At 41.7% G+C, this 22,597-nt stretch overlaps 1 protein-coding gene across 1 annotated transcript in view; it reads right to left on the bottom strand.

Moving 5' to 3' along the window:
• C2CD3 (C2 domain containing 3 centriole elongation regulator) overlaps window positions 1-22,597 on the bottom strand; it is a 90,059-nt gene that overhangs the window by 5,134 nt on the left and 62,328 nt on the right. Inside the window, exons 29-32 of the mRNA XM_074954779.1 lie at window positions 22,124-22,285; window positions 21,300-21,517; window positions 18,235-19,300; window positions 15,899-16,007 (exon numbers count right to left, since the gene is read on the bottom strand). Of these exons, the coding sequence (XP_074810880.1) occupies window positions 15,899-16,007; window positions 18,235-19,300; window positions 21,300-21,517; window positions 22,124-22,285 (1,555 nt within the window). The remainder of the gene's footprint in view (window positions 1-15,898; window positions 16,008-18,234; window positions 19,301-21,299; window positions 21,518-22,123; window positions 22,286-22,597) is intronic.

Genomic DNA, 22,597 nt, shown 5'->3' with positions numbered 1-22,597 from the left:
CTTTCCAGACCAGAAAATAACCGTTGGGGATGTTGAAATGCCTATAGCTATCCTTGGGGACCCAGCCTACCCCTTAATGCCATGCTCAGGCACCCTGGACAGTAGTCAGGAGCTGTTCAACTAGGCTGAGCAAGTGCAGAATGGTGGTAGAATGTACATTTGGACGTTTAAAAGTGTGCTAGCACAGTTTACTGACTTGGTAAACTCAGCTAAACCAATATTCCCATTGTTATTACTGCTTGTTGTGCGCTCCATAATATCTGTGAGAGTAAAGGGGAGACGTTTATGGCGGGGTGGCAGGTTGAGGCAAATAGCCTGGCCGCTGATTACGCGCCGCCAGACACCAGGGCTGTTAGAAGAGTACAGGAGGGCGTGGTGCGCATCAGAGAAGCTTTGAAAACCAGTTTCAGGAATGGCCAGGCTATGGTGTGAAAGTTCTGTTTGTTTCTCCTTGATGGAACCCCCCCCTCCCCCCGGCCCAGTTCACTCTATTTTCCTGTAAGCTAAGCACCCTCCCCTCCCTGCTTCAATCACCGATTGCAGAGGCAATAAAGTAATTGTTGCTTCACATTCATGCATTCTTTAGTTGTATGGTAAAAAAAAAAAAAGAAAAAAGCTGTTATGTGAACGCAAACTGAATTCTTTTTCTGCAACCAGTGAACATAACAATGGCCATGCTGGGTCAGACCAATGCTCCATCTAGCCCAGTATCCTGTCTTCCAAGAGTGGCTCGTGCCGGATGATTCGGAGGGAATTAACAGAACAGGGCAATATCGAGTGATGCATCCTCTGTCATCCAGTTCCAGCTTCTGAAAGCAGAAGCTTTAGAAACACCTGGAACATGGGGTTGTGTCCCTGACCATCTTGGCTAATAGTCATTGATGGACTTATCCTCCAGAAATTTATCTAATTCTTTTTTGACACAGTTATACTTTTGGCTTTCATAATATCCCCTAGCAACAAGTTCCAAAGGCTGACGGTGCATTCTCTGAAGAAGTACTTCCTTATGTTTCTTTTAAACCTGCTGCCAATAATTTCATTGGGTGACCCCTTAGTTCTTGTGTTATTGAAGATAAGTGTCAAGACTCAATTATAACATGATTGCACTTAAAGATTAGACATTTACCAAGTTATACTAGACCCTTGTGCCAATCACTATGTCATGGAGGACATGGAAATTGTCAAAATGCCCCCAAACTGTGATCTTTTAAACACTTTAAAAAAAAAAAGGAAAATGTCTACAAAGTCTTGAAATTGAGTAGGTATTTTCTATTAAAGGACAGAATGAATTTTCATTCTGTTTTGACTGTTACTTGTAAAATTAATTCTATGCAAACTCAATGAAATTCAATACTTTGCCATTTACACTGTCAATTTTCTGAAAGAAAATTGTGCTTTATACAGGGCCTTTGTTATAACACTGCAGCTTCCCAACTGTGTTGCACCAGATCAGAACATTTACTCTGAAGGGGACCAGTGTCAGGTAATAATGTTACAGCTCTGCCAAACCTTCAAATGATGTCCTCTTTAAACATACTGAAGAACAAATATTCAAAGGGGTGATAGATTATTTCTGCTAATACCACCCATATACAGCTTCCTGTCTGCTCTATGTCCCTCTCAAGGTTGCTCAAAGACCAAATCAGCAGCTTATTCGCCTAGCTCTCCTCCCCCTGCCAAGTGTCTGTGAAACAGCTGAAACATTAACACTGGCTGGAGAAACCGTAACCAGTTCAAACTGGCTCTGCGCTAACTCTTTTGACCTATGCACACGATTAGTAAGCAAGTTATCCTGAAATGTAAAATGGAAAGCATAAGTGGTGCTGTTGCTCTGACTCCAGATTAATGTCTTACCACAAAAGTTACATATTTGAAAAGTGTTAAGTTTCTTTCTCAAAAATAGCTTGTCAGGATGTCACCCTACCCCACTCCTATGTAAATTAGTTTGATCAGTTCATACAGGTCCTTCAGCTATTATTAAAGAACCCATGGCAATCTGGGGTATTAACCCTACTGTTCTGGCCAAATTCCACCTTGGATAACTATAGTGTGCTTCCCTAAATTTCTTCTGTAGCTTCAAGTGGATGCAATATTGTTCACTTCCTGTTCTAAATTGTAATGTTACTGTGGGCTGTTTGACAATTGGCCTGTTTCTAACCTAGAGGTGCCTGCATTTCAGGGGTGGGTTCCATCATCTTTTATATATAGTTTGTACATCACTTTACATTTTGAAGTGCTTATGGAACCTTAAGAATGAAAGGAACTAAATGTAAGAATATTGAAGAAGTGGATTTACACTATAATAATGGCAATGGGTTTTTCTAGTGAGTTCTCAAGCCAAGGCTATGATTCCACATTACTGAATATGTTGTGTGGTCGGAGATATAGGTAACAAATAAGTAAGATTTGAGTACAGGCTTCATGAGAATATTTCTCTTTAAACCTTCTCAAATCTTACCCCATTTGTTCCTATATCGTCTCTAATTTATATTTATTTTAAGAAGTGTCAGAATGATAACAGTCCCATTTAATACTCTGTCATTCCACTTCTTATAATGAATTCAACATGCGCTATCTGTGGATCTGGTATGTACAGAACTTCTATTTCTATTGCATTTACCTTTCTACTTTGGTATCTCCCCTCCCTTAAAATGCTGTAACTCCTCAGCCAGCATGCCTGCTTCCCAATGTATTCCTTTTATTAACTCCAAAGCTGCAAAAAGGCTGGTAATAACGCAACCAGATTAAGAGGGGATATGATCAGAGTTTACAGAATAATGAATAGTATAAAGAAGGTAGATTGGGAGCTTCTGTTCTCTCAGCAAAAAGAAAAAAAAGCTGCATTCAATGAAACTGAAAGATGGCAAATTCAAAACTGATGTTTCAAATGATGTGTGATTAGACTGTGGAACTCATTGCCACTAGATGTTGAGGCCAAGAATGTAGCAAGATTCAAAGGAGGCCTGGACATTTATATCGATAACAAGAATATCCAGAGCTATAATAGCGCTAACAAAAATTTTGGAAGGGATGTCAAACCTCATGCTTCAGCACTTAAGCCAATCTAATTATTAGGGAACAGGAAGAGACCTTCACGGGGAACATGTTATCGTACATTTGCCTGCTGTAGGGTTTCTGGAGCCTTCTTCTGAAGTATCTGGTGTTGGCCATCACTGGAGACAAGATACTAGACTAGCTGAATTGTGAATTTCTGATCCAGTACAGAAACTCAGAGTCACAAAGTTTAATGTCAGAAGGGACTACCAGATCATCTAGTCTGACCTCCTGCATATCACAGGCCACTAAACACCACCCAGCATCTCTGCACCAAAACTGACAACCAGAATTATACCTAAGTATTGCAGCCCTCAGGAGACTAAACTATTGTGTGCCATAGGCAGAGAACAGGAGGAACCAAGGGACACCAATATCCGAAGACCCTGCAGTGGCAGGGAACGGATTAAATGAGATCTATGCAGATGTTCCCAGCAAGTGACTCGTGCCCCAGGTTGTAGAAGAAGGCAAAAAATCCTATGTTCCCTTCATGTAACCTGGGATCTGGCAGCAGGGGGCTGTGAAAATCTGCCTGTTCAAGAAGTCCTTGCATCCCCACTTAATGGAACATTTCTCCTCCCTACACAAAGACCTCACCTCACTGTGCCCAAGTACGAGGAATCAGCTGAGCTCCCTGCAAAACTCAGTTAATACTGGCGGAACTTCAATGATGGGGAGTGGCTGAAGAGGGACTTTGACCTGGTCTTGGGGTTTTCCCACTTTTTGGCATACCTCACAAGACCGGACATAGGTAGAAACATCCTTGCCCATTCCCTCCCAGTGGAATGACCTCCCCAAATGGTCTTTGGTCCTGTTCACCCCAGCATGGCGACTAGGATGATCATGGGCTAAGCTCAAGAGCTGGACCTGGTACTTAGTTGGAACTACCAACTGTCTCTGAGGATGCCAGTCTTTCTGGTCTCCACCAGAAAGAGTTTCCTTGTATAAAAGTCCTCTTTCGACAACAAACCTGGATCAATTAGAAGAGCTGAGAGATGGTGGGTTGCTCTGTGCCGCCGTCCAAGCTCTCTGGAGGCTTTCATCTGCTTCCTGTTCAGTTTCGAACTGTTCCCTTGATGCTGGAGACATCAGTTCCTCACTGGATTGTGGACCTATGCTTGGTCCCTCTGGAAGCGATGTAGGGGATGGGGCTGTTTCCATTGACTGTGAACTGCTCTCCGCTAGGGCACTATGTTGGGGTTCAGGCTCCAGCTGAGCCTCTTGTGTAGGGTTATCGGCTGCTGCCGGTTCAGGTTCAGTGGGGCTCTCTGGTGTTGGGGTTGCAAGTACTGGATTCAGTTCTGGCAATGGTTCTGGTGCTAGTTGTTCCTCCGGTTCTGGGACTGGCTCTGTCTGGGTCTCTGGGACTGAATCCACTACTGCTGTTGCAGACATTGGCCTGGGGTCCGGGTCCATCACCTCTGACCGGGTCCTGGTAGAAGTTTCCGGAACAGAGCTAGGCCTCACGGCTTGTTTAGCCTGGCTGCGGGTGATCATTCCCACCCTCTTGGCTACCTTCACCTGATTGTCCAAGTCTTCCCCCAACAGCATGGGGATGGGATAATCATCATAGACTGCAAAAGTCCACGTTCCTGACCAGCCCTTGTACTGGACGGGCAACTTGGCTGTAGGCAAATTGAAAGAGTCTGACTTGAAGGGTTGAATCGTCACTTGGATCTCTGGGTTCATTAAATTGGGGTCCACTAAGGAAGCATGGATAGCCGACACTTGTGCTCCGGTGTCCCTCCAAGCGGTGATCTTCTTCCCGCCCACACTCACAGTTTCCCTTCGCTCCGAGGGTATCTGGGCCTGAGGACCTCTGGTGTGATTCTGGTGCAATGAACTGTAATCTGTTGGGGTTCTTGGGGCAGCTGGCCTTCACATGCCCCGTCTCGTTACATTTAAAACATCGTCCAGCTGACGGGTCACTGGGGCGAGGTGGGTTGCTGGAGAACGGTGTGGTGGAACGATAATCTGTCTGGAGGGTTCCTTAGGGCCTTGGGCTGCCCCTGGTAGTAGGGTGTGGTCTGAGGTTGTCCCTTCTGGTATCCGCTCCAACTGCGACCAGCTTTTTCTTTTCTGCCACCTCCACCCATTTGGCTCCAATCTCCCTCGCCTCGATTACAGTTTTGGGCTTCCCATCTAGGATGTATCTTTCTATTTCCTCAGGAACACCCTCTAAGAACTGCTCCATTTGCATTAGAAAGGGCAAATCTTCCGGAGATTTAACACTCACTCCTGATATCCAGGCATCCCAATGTTTCACAATGTGGTAGGCATGTCGGGTAAATGACACGTCTGATTTCCACCTTAGGGCTCTGAACCGCCGAAGGGAATGCTCGGGTGCTAGCCCCATTTTGACTCTCGCCTTGGTTTTAAACAGTTCATACTTGTTCATGTGTTCTTTAGGCATTTCAGCCGCCACCTCAGCTAAGGGTCCACTGAGCTGCGGCCTCAGTTCTACCATGTCTTGGTCTGTATAGATGCTGTACCCAGTGCAGGCCCTTTCGAAGTTTTCTAAGAAGGCCTCAGTATCATTGCCTGGGATGTGAAGCGGTACCTGGAGAAGGATTGCTATTCTGCTGAGCCTTTGCCTTCTCCATCTCCAGTGCATGCTTCCTCTCTTTTTCCTTTTCCTCCAGTTTTTTTCCCTTGCCTCCATAGCTCTCCTGTGAGCAGCCTCTTGGTTCTTTTCTACCTCCATAGCTCTCTGGTGGGCAGCCTCTTGTTTTTTTTCTGCCTCTTTCGCTGCCTCTATTTCTTTGTCCTTTGCCTCCATAGCTCTCCTGTGGGCAGCTTCTAGGGCTTTTTCTGCCTCTTTCACTGCCTCCAGTCTGGTTAACTCCAATTTGTGTTGTATCTTGGTTTCTGTCATGTTTGCCTCTCTGTTTGTAACTAACTTTACAACCGAGAGTTAGAAATAAAACAAACAAAAAACTTGGCTTGTAAAATTTTGCTGTGCTGTAACTGGATACCTATGTTCTCTGATAGTGATTGTCATCCTACAGAAAAATCCTTAAAAAAAACAAACACAAAACCTAACACCTTTGTCTCCAGGCAAATAGACAGAAAACCCCTCTAGTTGCTCTTAGGAAAAAAAAAACTTCTTCAGGTCTGTGAAGACTTGTGAATTTCCCTGCAGGAGGTTAACTACCCTGCCTTTAGGTAGAGAAAACTCCAGCTCACAAAAGGCAATTCCCTTTTGTCTCTGCTCTGGCCCCAAAGCAGAGACAAAAAAAACTCTAACTGCTTTCAGCCGAAAACCTGCTTTCCAGCAGCCCAAAGGAAAAAAAAAATTCCTTTTTAAAATCTGTGCTTCTAACACCTTTGTCTCCAGGTAAATAGCTCTTTATCAACAGAGGCCAATGTAGGACACTGTGAGGCTAACTCCAATTTGCTCCCAGAGCTGAGCCTGCTTCTTAGCATCTGTGGCATTCCCAGTGAGCCATCAACCCATCCCCATGTCAAGTTCCAATGAAACAGTATTACTGTGTAAAAACAACGATTTTCATGATAGTTCTCCCTACAAATGTTAACTCTTGTCCATATTCTCTGTTGATCTAAATGGCAAGGCCTTCAGAAATGCATTCCCTTACTCAGCTTTAGAACCTGTTCTGTAGCTGAAAGAGAACACCAGGTATATAGGCTCGGTCTTAAAAAAATATATATCGAGACTGGCTGCAGAATTTCATCCACTTGGTGTTAAAGGATTTTTAGCTTTCCGCTGCGTTTGCCATTTTTGTGAGTACATTACAACTGACGCAGGTCAGTTTAGTGATCCCAAACATACGAACTCTCATCTTGTACTTAAGCAACAACTACAGCCTGCTCCCACTGAAGCCAAAAGGAATTTTGCCACTGACTCTGCTAAGAGCAGGATCTCACCCTAAGGCAGGATAGTAAACCTTAGGTGATGTTATAAAGGCATAAAAGGATATGATTATCTTGAAATTGTTATCTGGAATGCCTCATTGCTATTATGCAATGGACTTTATACTTTTTAGACCTGTTCATTTCTTGGACATGACAGAAATGGCTGACTCAGAAATCACTAGCTGTGCCCAAAATTCTAAAGTCATTCCATTATTATAGCTTTTATGATAGTGACAATTGTTACAATTACAGGGGGACTTTGTTGAGTATCTGAAAACAGGGTTGTAATCATTCTGAAAAACTCTCCTTTGGGGCTGAAGTTTTCCACGTTAGAGCTTAGCCCCGAAGTAATTTCTTTTTAGAAAGTGAAGCAAGTTTTTTAAATTCTTTGTTAAATTATTAAAGAGTGTAGAGAAAATTATTTAAAGACTTTTTTTGCTTAAAAGTAACCCAAAGACCACTGGAAAAACCTTATTCTGCATGCAAATAGACCTTAAAAGTTACCCTGTTATGCTGGCAGACCACTCATGAATGTGAGTGCCAACCTCAGGGCAGACTGTTACATATCAGCGCACAAATCACTCCAGACAGCCCGACACATGCATCCAACATGTAGCCCAACATGTAACTGTTAGGTTTGCAACATGTGTGTGTCCTGAAGTGAAAGGCATGTCACAAACAGCCGTTTCAACTGACATGTCATCACCTAGGAGAGGTAGCTGCCTCAGCAGAAAAATACAGTACAAGATGCTGCAGGTCTGCTGTTACACATCACAAAAGACTAATATTCTTGGTCACATTTAGGACAAGTCATTAATAGATTAAAATTGCCCAAAAGAGAACACAACTCAGAGCTGAAGAATGATAGAAATCATATGTAGGCTGACCATTCCCTATTGGGCTATGTGGTGAGATTAACTTGTGTGTTTCTGAGAGTATATGGACTATATTATGCTTGTAAAACATGCCACTGATATGTGAATTTCAGAGAGATGTACATAAATTACTGCTGGGTAGGTCATACTATGCCCCTTTTGAGATGTGTCAGATACATGTATCTGTACTAATGCACCTTTTGGAGGGCACACATCCTGCCATAGGTACAGTTGTGGTGCAGAGGTGGCATCTTCTGAGATGAAGAAGTTCCATATTTGTTGCTATACATGTGCAGATCTGACTCAAACCCTGAGAAATGAAGAGCACAGTAAAGATGTTCTCAACTCACATAATATACTAGAAGTTTGAGTATTAGGTTAAGCAGGGTGGTTTAGCTTCATTGTACTTTTGGGGATAAGCATATAGACAAGGTATCTACTTTTATAGCTAGCTCTGCACAAAAATATTTACTGTTTAAAATATGTTAGTGCCTTGCAACGAGTACGCAACTTAGTGAAGCATACTGAACCAATGTGGCATTTTTATGATGCACCTTTGACATCAAAAACCCCCTATAAAAACAATTTTAACCTCCTGCATAGTTTCCAGAGCACACACTTGAAACCACGCTATGTTTACTCCATTCCTGTCCAGAGAAACTGCCTGTGCCAGTTCAGTTCATGGCCTGAATGTTGGTTGACACCTGCTCTGGTTTCCTCTTTCTAGGTCTCTGAGCCAATAAAATCACACATGATCTGTGAATACCTGATGCACAGCCTTATTAGTGTACATCTTTAATCCGCAAAACAGTAAGAGGAAAGAGGCTCATGTATAAAAAGATCATGCTTTGATTTTCCTTTTATAGAAATGACCACGATTTTCCAGGACACTGCAGGAGAACTCAGGATTATGTAATGACGGTGTGCCAGGGATACAAGTAAAGTGAACACCCTTATGAATATTTTATTCAAATCTTGAGGCTCAGGCTGTTTAAATGTCAAAGAAGTCTGGATAACAGAGAGAACTTTAAAAACATTATGTACCTTGGTGCTGTGAGTTTGTTTGGCAGCTGATTTTATTCTTGCATTAGTAAAAGTGTGAAAACAGTTCTAGACTGCACAATTACATGTTCAGAAAAGTGACATTGCACACACTTTTGGTGCCTGTGCAGTAGAAGGTTTGCGTGAAGCTATGAGTCTTGGTGTGTGTTATGCCTTCTGAATTCAGATTGATTACAATCATCTGCATGGACCGTAGCGCAACCCTTTCTACTCTTTCTTTCTGGGCATCCTTTCCTTGGCAACAAGGGAAAGAATGTCAACATTTGTCTCCAATACACTATGATGACAATTTTGACAAGTATAAGTCCCCTAGCCCAGACTCTCTAAATATCTTGAGCATAGGAAAATAAGTCCCTAGTTGTAGAGAAGTGGGGGCAGGAAGTGGTAATTGGTATGGAAGCATTAAACTAGGAATAATCATAAGAGGCAAGAAAGGCTGATTATATTATTGCTAAGGAGTTCCATCCTCGTCATGAATAGGAATATAATATCTTGAGGGTCTGGCAAGAGACACAAGAGGCTGTGTTGCTTTGATGGTAAATGGGTTTAGAATATGAATGGAAAAGATATATCCTGGGTAGAATTCTGCTTTCAGTATAAATTACCTACCCCGTTGGGACATTCTTGGAGGCAAAAACAACAAATCTTGATAGTTTAAAAATAACAAAGCTTATTTAACTGTCCGGCTTTTAAAATATGTTTTCAATAAGGCCTCATACTGATGGGGTGATCAGTTAACTATGAAAGGAAGAGAACTTCAGTTTGCATTTCATAGCTCAGATCCTATTCTGGAATCTCCTTATTTTTTATTATTCTATCACAACAGCATCAAAAAAGCTGCAGTGTGGTAGATGCTGCCCAAGCTTATAGGAATGCATGATTCCTGTCTGGAAGAGTTTCCGATCCAACTTAAGAGAAGATGGAGCAAGCGAATGCAAGAAAGAAAAGGAGGGAAGGGAAGTCAAGAATAAATGTTTATGTGGTTATGCAGACTGGATATGTGCAAAACTTAATGGTTCTGAGTCATTTAAAAAGTAGTTAAATGTTTAAAGTAAACAAATATCAGGCAACACTGGCTGTTGCTCAACTTGCAGGTCATCAGAAATGGTCTTGAGAAAGGATTTGAAGGAGAGCATATGACATAGATCAGTTCATACTATGTTGAGGCAGAGTGGAAGAAGGCATGGAGATGCAGAAGTTGACAAATGGGGGGTCAAAGCTGGCATTGTTGGTAGATCAGAGGGGCAGAGGATGAACTGGTAAGAGAAGACCAGAGAAGCATGGAGGAGAAGACTTGGGAAGGGCCTTGAAGACTGGAAGCTGGAGCCTGATGTGGTGAAAATCTGAATTCAGTGTGTCATAAATATAAAGGGAAGGGTAAACCCCTTTAAAATCCCTCCTGGCCAGAGGAAATCTCCTCTCACCTGTAAAGGGTTAAGAAGCTAAAGGTAACCTCGCTGGCACCTGACCAAAATGACCAATGAGGAGACAAGATACTTTCAAAAGCTGGGAGGAGGGAGAGAAACAAAGGGTATATGTGATCTGTCTATATTTTGTCTTTGCCGGGGATAGACCAGGAATGAAGCCTTAGAACTTTTAGTAAGTAATCTAGCTAGGTACGTGTTAGATTATGATTTCTTTAAATGGCTGAGAAAAGAATTGTGCTGAATAGAATAACTATTTCTGTCTGTGTATCTTTTTTGTAACTTAAGGTTTTTTGCCTAGAGGGGTTCTCTATGTTTTGAATCTAATTACCCTGTAAGGTATTTACCATCCTGATTTTACAGGGGGGATTTTTTTTTCTTATTTCTATTTACTTCTATTTCTATTAAAAGTCTTTTTGTAAGAAAACTGAATGCTTTTTCATTGTTCTCAGATCCAAGGGTTTGGGTCTGTGGTCACCTATGCAAATTGGTGAGGCTTTTTATCCAACATTTCCCTGGAAAGGGGGGGGTGCAAGTGTTGGGAGGATTGTTCATTGTTCTTAAGATCCAAGGGTCTGGGTCTGTAGTCACCTAGGCAAATTGGTGAGGCTTTTTACCAAACCTTGTCCAGGAAGTGGGGTGCAAGGTTTTGGGAAGTATTTTGGGGGGAAAGACGTGTCCAGACAGCTCTTCCCCAGTAACCAGTATTTGTTTGGTGGTGGTAGCGGCCAATCCAAGGACAAAAGGGTGGAATATTTTGTACCTTGGGGAAGTTTTGACCTAAGCTGGTAAAGATAAGCTTAGGAGGTTTTTCATGCAGGTCCCCACATCTGTACCCTAGAGTTCAGAGTGGGGGAGGAACCTTGACACAGTGTTTTTTAAATTTTTTTATATGGCTCAGCAAAATTCAGACACCTGGCCCGTGATGCCAGGCTTCAGGCTGAAATCTGAGCTGCAGCCTCCACTCAGTAAAGATCACCAACCTGTCCTTGGACAGACTCCTCCTATAGTGCCTTTGCCTCCTTCCATATTGACAGTCAAGTCCCTCTACCTGCTCATCTACTCTCTTATATCACCACCACTTTGGGCAGGAAGGCAAAAAGCAGCTCAATCAGGGGAACGGATGGCGGCAGAGGCACTTAAGAGGCTGGGTAGGGGGTGTTTGCCAGCTGCCATGTGAGAGAAGCGGGGGGTGGGGGTGGGGGGGTGTTGATCTTCAGTAGAAAGCCACACCTGCAGCTTATATTTGTGTCTCTGAAGTTTGATGAATTCTGAAAAAAACCTAAAACAAAGCTAGAGTTCAAAACTGACATTCCGAATATCCTAATCAAGACCACACAAAAATGCAGAAACCCCAATGTTTCAAGCTCTGCAGTTCACCTTTATATGAATTCAACCTACATTTAGAAAAGTTTGGTTTTACTCATACTGGTCACAGGTTCTGAACTTGCACTGTAATTCCTATACTGTTAACTGAAAGGACCTTTATGTTTAAGGGCCCAAATTTGCTCCCACTGTAGTAAATGGCAAAGCTTTTGTAAACATTAGGGAGAAGGACTGGGTCAGAACTTTGAAAATCTGAAAAAAATACTAATCTTTTTTTCCCTCTTTATTTACAAATTTCAACCAATATTCTATGGTGTAAAACTGACATCCTCCCTTGTTACAGAAGCTAATTTTGTCATTGGTTTACATACCCTATAGTTACGTTTTCACTCTTGCTAAATTCCAGTGGAGGAAGGAGAGGGATGATCTTGTGGTTAAGGCACTGGACTCAGGATAACTGGGTTCAATTCCCAGCTCCGCCATAGACTTTCTGTGTGACCCCTCTGCAAGTCACTTTCTCTTGGGCTCCATCCCCAATCTATAAAATGGGTACAATGCTTCTTTTCTGCAACCCTTTTGTCTGTCTTGTCTATTTAGATTGGTTTCAGAATAACAGCCGTGTTAGTCTGTATTCGCAAAAAGAAAAGGAGTACTTGTGGCACCTTAGAGACTAACACATTTATTTGAGCATAAGCTTTCGTGAGCTACAGCTGCATCCGATGAAGTGAGCTGTAGCTCACGAAAGCTTATGCTCAAATAAATTGGTTAGTCTCTAAGGTGCCACAAGTACTCCTTTTCTATTTAGATTGTAAGCTCTCTGGGGCAGGGACTTTCTGTTACTAAGTGCTTAGATAGTATAGAGCACAATCGGGTGCAGCCTGCATGCTTACTGTAATATAGAAATACTACTGTTAATGCTAATAATAAAATACCCCTGGAATTAACCTTGTTTAAAGTGAGAAAAATGACTAATTCAACACTATTTGGTTAACACCCTTCCTTATTATTATTAGTCATTTCTAGAACTGTAGTGGCTGAAAGGACTCATTCAGGCTTGAGTTTTTATGTTCTAACTTTAACTACTCATTTAGTAGCTGGATAAAGAGGAGATTCAAACAGTATTTTATTATTTATGAAGCCAAAGTTGTGGATCTCTCTCTATGTATTTGTAAATCACCAAGGGCGTTCCCCTGAGGAATTTACTGCCTAAGGGTCTGATCCTGTGAAGACAGGAATCCCCTAAGCCCTCACTGATTTGCATTGGTGTTGCAGGTATTCAGCACTTCCCAGGGGTGCTCAGCATTAACCACTGATTCTTTCCCAGTGAAATGTGGGAGAACTTGTTTGTCCATCTGGGCACATAGTGGCATTTGTGGGAAGGCACTGGAGAACCACCAGCACTCAAATGATTTAGCCGGCGTCCTTACTGCAAAATGATGGGTTACCAAAAGGAGTGAAAGCTGCATCCCCAGCCGAGCCAGCCAGCCTGAGTTTAAAGCAACATCAAACTGGGATGAGAGATCATGTATGTTGACAGGAGGTGGGTTAGGGGCAACAGCTGAGTAGAGAGCAGTTCTTCAATTTCCATCCCACCATCAACCTCAGCCTGGACCAGTCCACAGAAAAGATCCACTTCCTGGACACTACGGTGCTAATAAGCGATGATCACATAAACACCACCCTATACCGGAAACCTACCAACCGCTATGCCTACCTACATGCCTCCAGCTTTCATCCAGACCACACCACACAATCCATTATCCACAGCCAAGCTCTTTGGTACAACTGCATTTGCTCTAACCCCTCAGACAGAGACAAACACCTACAAGATCTCTATCAAGCATTCTTACAACTACAATACCCACCTGCTGAAGTGAAGAAACAGATTGACAGAGCCAGAAGATTACCCAGAAGTTACCTACTATAGGACAGGCCCAACAAAGAAAATAACAGAACGCCACTAGCCATCACCTTCAGCCCCCAACTAAAACCTCTCCAACGCATCATCAAAGATCTACAACCTATCCTGAAGGATGACCCATCACTCTCACAGATCTTGGGAGACAGTCCTTGCTTACAGACAGCTCCCCAACCTGAAGCAAATACTCACCAGCAACCACACACCACATAACAGAACCACCAACCCTGGAACCTATCCTTGCAACAAAGCCCGTTGCCAACTGTGTCCACATATCTATTCAGGGGACACCATCATAGGGCCTAATCACATCAGCCACACTATCAGAGGCTCGTTCACCTGCACATCTACCAATGGGATATGTGCCAGCAATGCCCCTCTGCCATGTACATTGGTCAAACTGGACAGTCTCTACGTAAAAGAATAAATGGACACAAATCAGATGTCAAGAATTATAACATTCAAAAACCAGTCGGAGAACATTTCAATCTCTTTGGTCACTTGATTACAGACCTAAAAGTTGCAATTCTTCAACAAAAAAAGTTCAAAAACAGACTCCAACGAGAGACTGCTGAATTGGAATTAATTTGCAAACTGGATACAATTAACTTAGGCTTGAATAGAGACTGGGAGTGGATGGGTCATTACACAAAGTAAAACTATTTCCCCATGTTTATTCCCTCCCCCCCCCCTCCAACCCCGACTGTTCCTCAGATGTTCTTGTCAACTGCTGGAAATGGCCCACCTTGATTATCACTACAAAAGGTTCCCCGCCCCCGCTCTCCTGCTGGTAATAGCTCACCTTACAGGATCACTCTCATTACAGCGTGTATCGTAACACCCATTGTATCATGTTCTCTATGTATATAAATCTCCCCACTGTATTTTCCACTGAATGCATCCGATAAAGTGAGCTGTAGCTCAAGAAAGCTTATGCTCAAATAAGTGTGTTAGTCTCTAAGGTGCCACAAGTACTCCTTTTCTTTTTGCAGATACAGACTAACACGGCTGCTACTCTGAAAACTGAATCAGAGATTAGCAACAGAAAGCTAAGTGAAAGAGAGTTTTGGGGATGGATTCTGAGCAGAATATCATTAAGATTCTTCCAGATTTCATCCAGAATATACATAAACAACACAAAAAGTAATCTTGTTAAACAATAAGGGGAAATTCATGCCCGCTCATTACAATCAAACTCTAAGTTTGAGTCCTTGAAGCATCCTATAACTGAGAGGCTTCTTTGATATTTATTTATATTACGATCAGGAATGAGTTACTCTGGAGAGTAAAAAGAGTGCTTAGCTGAATGCAAACAGCTTGCATTCAAGTCATTCATTAATTACAGAAACAGAAAGTCAAATCAAAGGATACCTGACCCTAAAAACTTCTGAAAGCTCCAGAGAAGGAGAATTTTTAATTACTTCAGGGAAACAATGTTTGTAACACTGGTAAATAAAATTTTACTCCTAAAAATAGGCTAATACATAGAGAGCAAAATTCAGAAAAAATAAATACTCAAATCAGCAATCGCAGGTGTAGTGACAATACTGTAAACATGTTTGCCAATTTCAGGTAGTTTATTACTTCAGGGCCATTAGGTTCTGCCTGTTTTTGTTCTGTTTAACTAAGCAAGATGTTCCTTGTTACGTAAACGTTCTGTTCCGCATTGGTTTCAAAGGGAGAGGAATGAACACATTACTTCTGCTGGAAGTGGTAGCAAATAGCCCATCTGTTGCAATACCAAGATCTGCACCAGTGAAACTAACACTGATTTCTTGTGTTCACTGCGAGATGCAAACAATATTTAGTCCCCATAAAAACTGACACCCTAAAAATTTCTGAAAATTATAATGCCCCTATTCCCTAACAAAGCAGAACATCGCAAGCAAATACGTTTTTGTGCATAGAATTTTGAAAACACAGCAAAAGCACCCAATTTTCAGAGCTGGGTATTTAAAGTTAGGCACCTAAATTCATACTAAGACACATAAGTAGGAATGGTCTGATTTTAAGAAGTGCTGAGCACCTGCAGATCTCAAACTTCAATGGAGTTATTTCTGGTTTGCCCCCAGGGGACAGGAGAATCAGATCCAGTGACTACATAGGCAAATACAGCAGCTATGATATATGCTAGACTACCATAACTAACACAGCCTTGAACACTGGAAACTGGTTTCACTGAGAGGGGAAATGTTCATCATGAACAACAAGGTTCGCACCTACCCTTTTTGAAAACTGCTATGGGATCTCTTATGTAAAACCTGAAAGCCAAAGAAGGCGGAAGGAACTTCCATTTAATATCTTCTCTGGGAGGAGGGCAGTCATTTAGATAGGACTGTAAAAGATTAAGAGTTCACCATACTTACTTTATTAGCTGTGGCAGATGGGCAAGAAGAAGAAATATTGAGCATTCTCATGGAGACTTCCAAATGTTGGGGTGGAAGAAAAAAGTTAGGGAGGACAATAGGATCTGGTCTGAACAGAGCTGTTAAGCAATAACATTTTGCAGTGTTTTACAATGATAGAAAACTCCGTAGTTATGCATTTAGATTCAGCATTATCACAAAAGCTGTTCTTAATGGATCCATGATTTTCTAAATAATCCTATTTATTTTTAATCTCTGAACGTTAGATAATTCAGATCACTCAGCTCTGCTGCATAGTTCCACAGAGTACAGAACATTAACGTAATATGACACTCCTGTAGATCCTTATTCTGAAAAATCCAACATGCTTTACAAAAGGTGATATGTGAAATATAGGTATTAGTTTGACCATTACTGAAATGTGGCAATTCTCTTTAATTAATTAAAACAATAAAGTTATCTAAGTCTCTTTTAAAATGGAATCATAGAATCAGGGTTGGTGGGGACCTCAGGAGGTCATCTAGTCCAACCCCCTGCTCAAAGCAGGACCAATCCCCAACTAAATCATCCCAGCCAGGGCTTTGTCAAGCCGGGCCTTAAAAACCTCTAAGGAAGGAGATTCCACCACCTCCTGAGGTAACCCATTCCACTGCTTCACCACCCTCCTAATAAAAACGTTTTTCCTAATATCCAACCTAAACCTCCCACACTTCAACTTGAGACCATTACTCCTCGTTCTGTCATCTGGTACCACTGAGAACAGTTTAGATCCATCCTCTTTGGAACCCCCTTTCAGGTAGTTGAAAACAGCTATCAAATCCCCCCCTCATTCTTCTCTTCTGCAGACTAAATAATCCCAGTTCCCTCAGCCTCTCCTCATAAGTCATGTGCTCCAGCCCTCTCATCCTTTTTGTTGCCCTCCACTGGACTCTTTCCAATTTTTCCACATCGTTTTTGTAATGTGGGGCCCAGAACTGGACAGAGTACTCCAGATGAGGCCTCACCAATGCCGAATAGAGGGGAATGATCATGTCCCTAGATCTGCTGGCAATGCCCCTACATATACAGGCCAAAATGTTGTTAGACTTCTTGGCAACAAGGGCACACTGTTGACTCATATCCAGCTTCTCATCCACTGTAACCCCTAGGTCCTTTTCTGCAGAACTGCTGCCTTTTCTGAAGAACTGCAGAAAGGAAACATGGCAAGCTGCAATAGTGCACACCAACATTACACAATTGTTTTGTTGGCAAGAAGTGAAAAATAGCTTTCAGTTCAAGCTGTTCAGAAAAATGCACGTAGGCAGAATGTAATTAGCCAGACTGAAATGTGATCGAGACACTGTGATTAATACGCCTAATCCCTGCACAAAGTGTCATGGGAATTAATGGCCACAAATGGTCAGGAACCCAATTACAGATCACTTGACTGATAGCAGAACAATGCTTCCTAATACGCTGCTGGGCCATCAATTCTGGTTTAAGAGGGAAGAATGCTACATACTGAATCCCCACTTCCTACAGCCCCTAAGTATTCCCATTCAAATAATGGCCAGGTCCAAATTGTGAAGTCTCCTGGGATCACAACACAAGGTGGTACTGGCTGCAATAAAACTAAATTTGATAATTTTGACACTTCCAAAAGTAATACAAGTTAGGACTAAAACTGTGACCTTAATCCATTCAATTGTGCCCAAGTATTACAACACATGCAGTTTGTAAGATGACCCTTAATTGGGGGACTATTGCTAAACCTATGCACAACAGAGTTGTTCGAGACACAATTTTCCAGTTAAAGAAAGCTGCATCCAGTTTGCTCCATGTAGTGTTTGGGAAGATACCGGTGGGAGGGGGCAGAAAGGGGTGGAATTGATCATGTATTAATTGCCAACTGTAACTGAAAATTAAGTTTTTGATTAAAATGGACTAACCCTCTGGTTAACTAACACTAATTTGCTTACAAGTGACAGACCAACATGGGATCTCAGTGTTCGGGGATCCATCAGTTTCCATCCAGCTTTAACATTAGTTTAAATCAATCAGAAAAAATGGAACAGTTTAAACAAGAAGCATTTTGCCAGACAATGGCTGAAACAAGAGCTTGAAAGTTCACACACAAAAATTGGTAAAACACACAATTCTGGTTAGGTTGAATCCTTGCCTGTTAAGTTTTACACCAGCAGATACTTTTACAATCCCTCCCCCACCCCCCAAAAAGAGAGGTTTAAAAGGAAAATGTAACCCAGTCATAGTGGTGATCACCAATTACGTTCTAACAGAGCCACTCACTATTTCTTAGCATGCAAACTGCACTTGATGAAAAAGACAAAAAAGGATACAACACAATACTAGATTTCACAGACTTTTCTGACTCTTCAGGCAGGTCCTCATGGCTCTCATCAGAGCAGCTCCCGCTATTTCTTGTAGACTCTGACTGCGCAGATAAATTCTGAATATGCATCCCTTCATCAGACTCATTTCCTTCCTCACCTTGATAGTCTGCATCTAAATACTCACTACTTTCCTCCTTTCTTTCTCTGGCAATGGTCTTGACCACACCAAAATCTCCACTGCCTGGTAAATCCAATGGTTCTCCAGATATAGCATGGAACTCTTTGTCTTGTTCTGCTTCTTGGGCTTCAATTGCTCCATTGTGATTGACATTCTCTTTTTCTAATGACCCAACATTTGCTTGATGCATTTTGGGTAAATGTGCAGGCTGAAACCTCTCTGAATCAGTTGCTTCAGTATCGTTATTTGGACCTTCAACGCCTTTTTTCATTACACATGCAGCATTCTCTTCAATATAGGGACTAGCATAGGATCTAGCAGTGCTGGGCATACTTGGGTGGTTGTTCTCTGGTATACTGGACAAAGAGCTACTTCTTATACTCTCTCCTTTTTGTAAATATTCAGTAGCCACTGAGTATTGGTTCTCATTTCTCAAGTCTATTGGCTGTCTGTCAGGGCCCTGCTCCCCTTCAGATACAATGCTGGACCAGGGACTGGTTTTGTCAGTTACAGTAGTTATTTCATTCAGAGTCCTTGGTTCTATGACATCCTCTTCATACTCTTCATCGCTGTTGGACCGGATGACATGTGTATCCTCCTCTGTCTGGATGTGGTCCAATGACACAGGATGCTCATTTTCAGTGACTGCTTGGTCTAGAAATTCATAGAGCATACCTCTTCTAAATGCAGACCTTCCAAGAGAGAATACAGGTGATGTATCTGTGTGGACATTTGGCGATTCCATTCTTGATTGGTCTTGGTGCATCTCAGTTCTCACTGCTCCATCCTTTTGATCCGATGCAACATGAAGGGCATGTTTAGTGCCTGAATTTCTGATATTGTCTTGAAGCACATTTGAAGATTCTTTGGTATTTTTCGTTATAGTCTGTAAATCTGATTGATGGTAAACAGCATCAGTACATACAAGAGATGAAGGCTTCAACTCTGATTGTTACTCTTTATAACTATAGTAGTGCTATAGCTGCACTACTTGTGAATAACCACATATGCAATGAATGATTAAAGGAGCTAAATATGTAAAGCTTGGGTCAAATAAAAATGGGGACAACTGGAAGGGGATGGTGCTTGATAACAGTTCACAAATGTCAGAAGGGCGCAAACACTGAGAAGGGGAAGGAATTTGTTTAGGGTGGTGTAAGGCAGAATAATGAAAAGTACTGTGATGAAATTGAGGAAGAGAAAAGTTGACTATGAGGAAAAGTTTCTATACTTTTTTACTCACTGACTTCGAGACCTTTTAGTGGAACAGTCCCCCAAGAGAAACTGAACAGCCTCCATTGCTGGGACATTTAAAACCAGTCTGGACAAAAACCACGAGCAACAAGGGAACAATCCTACATTGGACAGAAACAGGAGATGGGAACTAGATACTTTTTCTATCAGTAGCTTCGACAATCCTATGGAACAGGGCTAGAGGACATAGCTCTCACTGACACTCTTTAGTTTTGCATATCTGATGGTAATCTGCATGCTTCTATCTATTTCTATATTAAAAATCATATGAGAACCCACTTACATGATTGTCAAATATTTATACCAACTGAAAGGCACTAGAGAACACTGATTTGTTACAGTGCAAAAGTTGCAAAATATATATATTTCAATATTAAAAATGAAGAGTTGCATGTGTCCTCTATATAATGTAGGAAGCAGGGGAAAGGAAAGGTTGATTGCCCTAGGAGTCTAAATATAAATAGCCTCCTGTGATACAGCCATGTCTTGGCCATTTACAATTTATTTTAATAATAAGGAAATCTATTTTTAGTTTCTAGTTTCCAGTCAGATGTACCTTATTTCATCAAAATCTTTCAGGAATTAGGCCATTGGTATTTAGCTGAACTCACCATCAAGGTAAATGTCAAATTAGTGCTCTTGGAGACAAACAACAGGTTTAAAATAAGAGTTAAAGAGGATGCAGTAAGTGGCGGGGGTGGCGGCACTGGGAAAAAGGATAAGAAGAGAGTTTCAGATAGATATGTGGAGGAGAGGGGGCAAGAGAAGCAAAGAAAATAGTACACTGAGGTGAGCAGGACAAAGATGGCAAAGTCTAGAGAACAGGAATAAGTGGCATCAGAATCAAGATGCTAATACTGTATACCAGAAGGAATGGCCCTGTACCACGGGAGATGGTGGCACAGTACGAATCCTAGAGGGTAGACAGAGGTAGATACTGCAGACAGCCTGCTTCATACTGATGACAGTCTCTCTTCTACCCACTACTTTATTATAAAAAGGCACAACAGACACTTGGGATTCCCAGCCAACTTGCTAATCACAATGTACTGGAGCTGGATCAGAATGGTCACAGACGACTAGGCTAATATGAAATTAACTGCAAACAGGCTAGTGCCAAGGAAGGGCAGTAAGTCGATAGGTGGTTTAAGGGGCAGGGTGGAATGAGGAGATGGAGACTTTAAAATCACCATGGGAAGCAAAGATATTTCACTTGATTCACTACTGCTACATATCCACTTCTGTAGATAAATGTGGCACAAAATTTATCAGCACTACTAGTGAAGAACAGATGCACGTGAAATTATGTAGGGAAATTTAGGTAGGCTAGCATATAATTAACAGGACAGAAACCAATCACTAACTACTATTTAATCTCATCTTCCTAATGTTATATTTAAATATATGTTACTTAATGGGCGTGTCAGGTAAGATTCCAACACCACCACTAAAGAACTGGAGCACTCGCCTCAGGGACCAGCACAAATTAGTTGTCTGTTAGAGGTTGGTCTTCTTAAAATTAAAGATTGGGAAAAACTGTCAGGAGTTTTGGGGCTACTTTAAAGAGGGGATTTAAAACAAGGGATTACCTAGTGCCCCTGGCTCTTGGTAAAGTATTCCAAACAAGGTAACTTCTTACCATTGATCAGAGTGCTGACTTGAGAGATCAAGTGACTAGATTTTTCCAAAAGATGGTGTCCATCAGGATCTACCATTCTGGTCCCAAACTCTTGGCAATCCCCATCCTGCTGTTCCAGATTTCTCTTTAATGTGCTGCCATAGCCATTGTCGGGGAACGAGCTGGTTAATTTCTGACTGAAGTATCTCTGAATCTCATCCAGCTCAGTCAAGTTGCTTCTGTAAGCCATGTAAGAGAACATAAAGATTCATAATGTATAAATACCTGACTAATTAACCTTGGTTTTCCTAAGGTTTAGAACTAGGCTAAAAAACTATTATCCAGCCAAAAATTTAATCCATAAGATCCCAGCCTAGAAATGATTCTTTCTGAGCCAAACAGGAAAAAATAAAGGGAACCTCATGTAAATCAGTTAATGCTTTGAATTTTGTGAGAGATCAAAATGATTACAGGGGTTTGTTCAGTTTCCTGTCTTAGCTCAGAGAGGTCTTTTGGTAACAGAGTAAGTTAAGTTACAGGATGACAGAGATGGGTAGTGCTAAGTATTCAGTCTTAATTTGCAATCACTGCTGCTATCCAGTCCTGGGGCTTCTCACAGCTCTGCCAAAGCGGGACAAATCTAACCTGTAGCCACCCTCACTATTCCAGTCTTGTTTTAATACTGCTGTTAAGTTACACTACTATACCACTAACACCCAGTTTCATAAGATTACTATATTAATTTTAGTTTATTTGAAAAGAGGATGCAAGAATTGCAAAATTTCAAGATTTACTTTGTGAACCTAAAGCCATATACCATACTGGTAGCCATGGGTTTGCTTTACCTGAGAGCAGTTAGAAGTGAAGTACGTGATGAATGTGACAGGGAATCTAATCTTCCAGCCCTTTGTGCATTCCCTTCCACCTGCTGCAAGGACTCATGAAATCTGCGGACATTTTGCATGTGCTCTTCATGACGAGGTGTCCATGTTTCTGTGGGACTAATTCTGCTAAAAATGGGTATATATTTATATACATGCACCAGCATATCTATGAAAAGATCTGCCAACATCTGTTAAAAATACTCCCCCTGCATCATTAAAGAAGCATTAATGGATTAAGCCCAAAGCATGCAAAATTTGGCAAGAATGACATTAGTAATTCACAAAAAGCCTGAGAACTGCACCTAATTTGCATCATGATAGAGTATATTGCAGGCATCCTCCTTTTTAACACAGAAGTGCCCACAGATATAGGTGCCAGCGGTTGTTCAGTTGAAGATGGAGCACTATATGCTGGTGCTGGTACTCTTTGCAAAT

The sequence above is a fragment of the Natator depressus genome, chromosome 1 (genome assembly GCF_965152275.1).
Source record: "Natator depressus isolate rNatDep1 chromosome 1, rNatDep2.hap1, whole genome shotgun sequence".
NCBI classification, from domain to species: domain Eukaryota; kingdom Metazoa; phylum Chordata; order Testudines; family Cheloniidae; genus Natator; species Natator depressus.
This window is presented reverse-complemented; position numbering and strand designations above follow the sequence as displayed.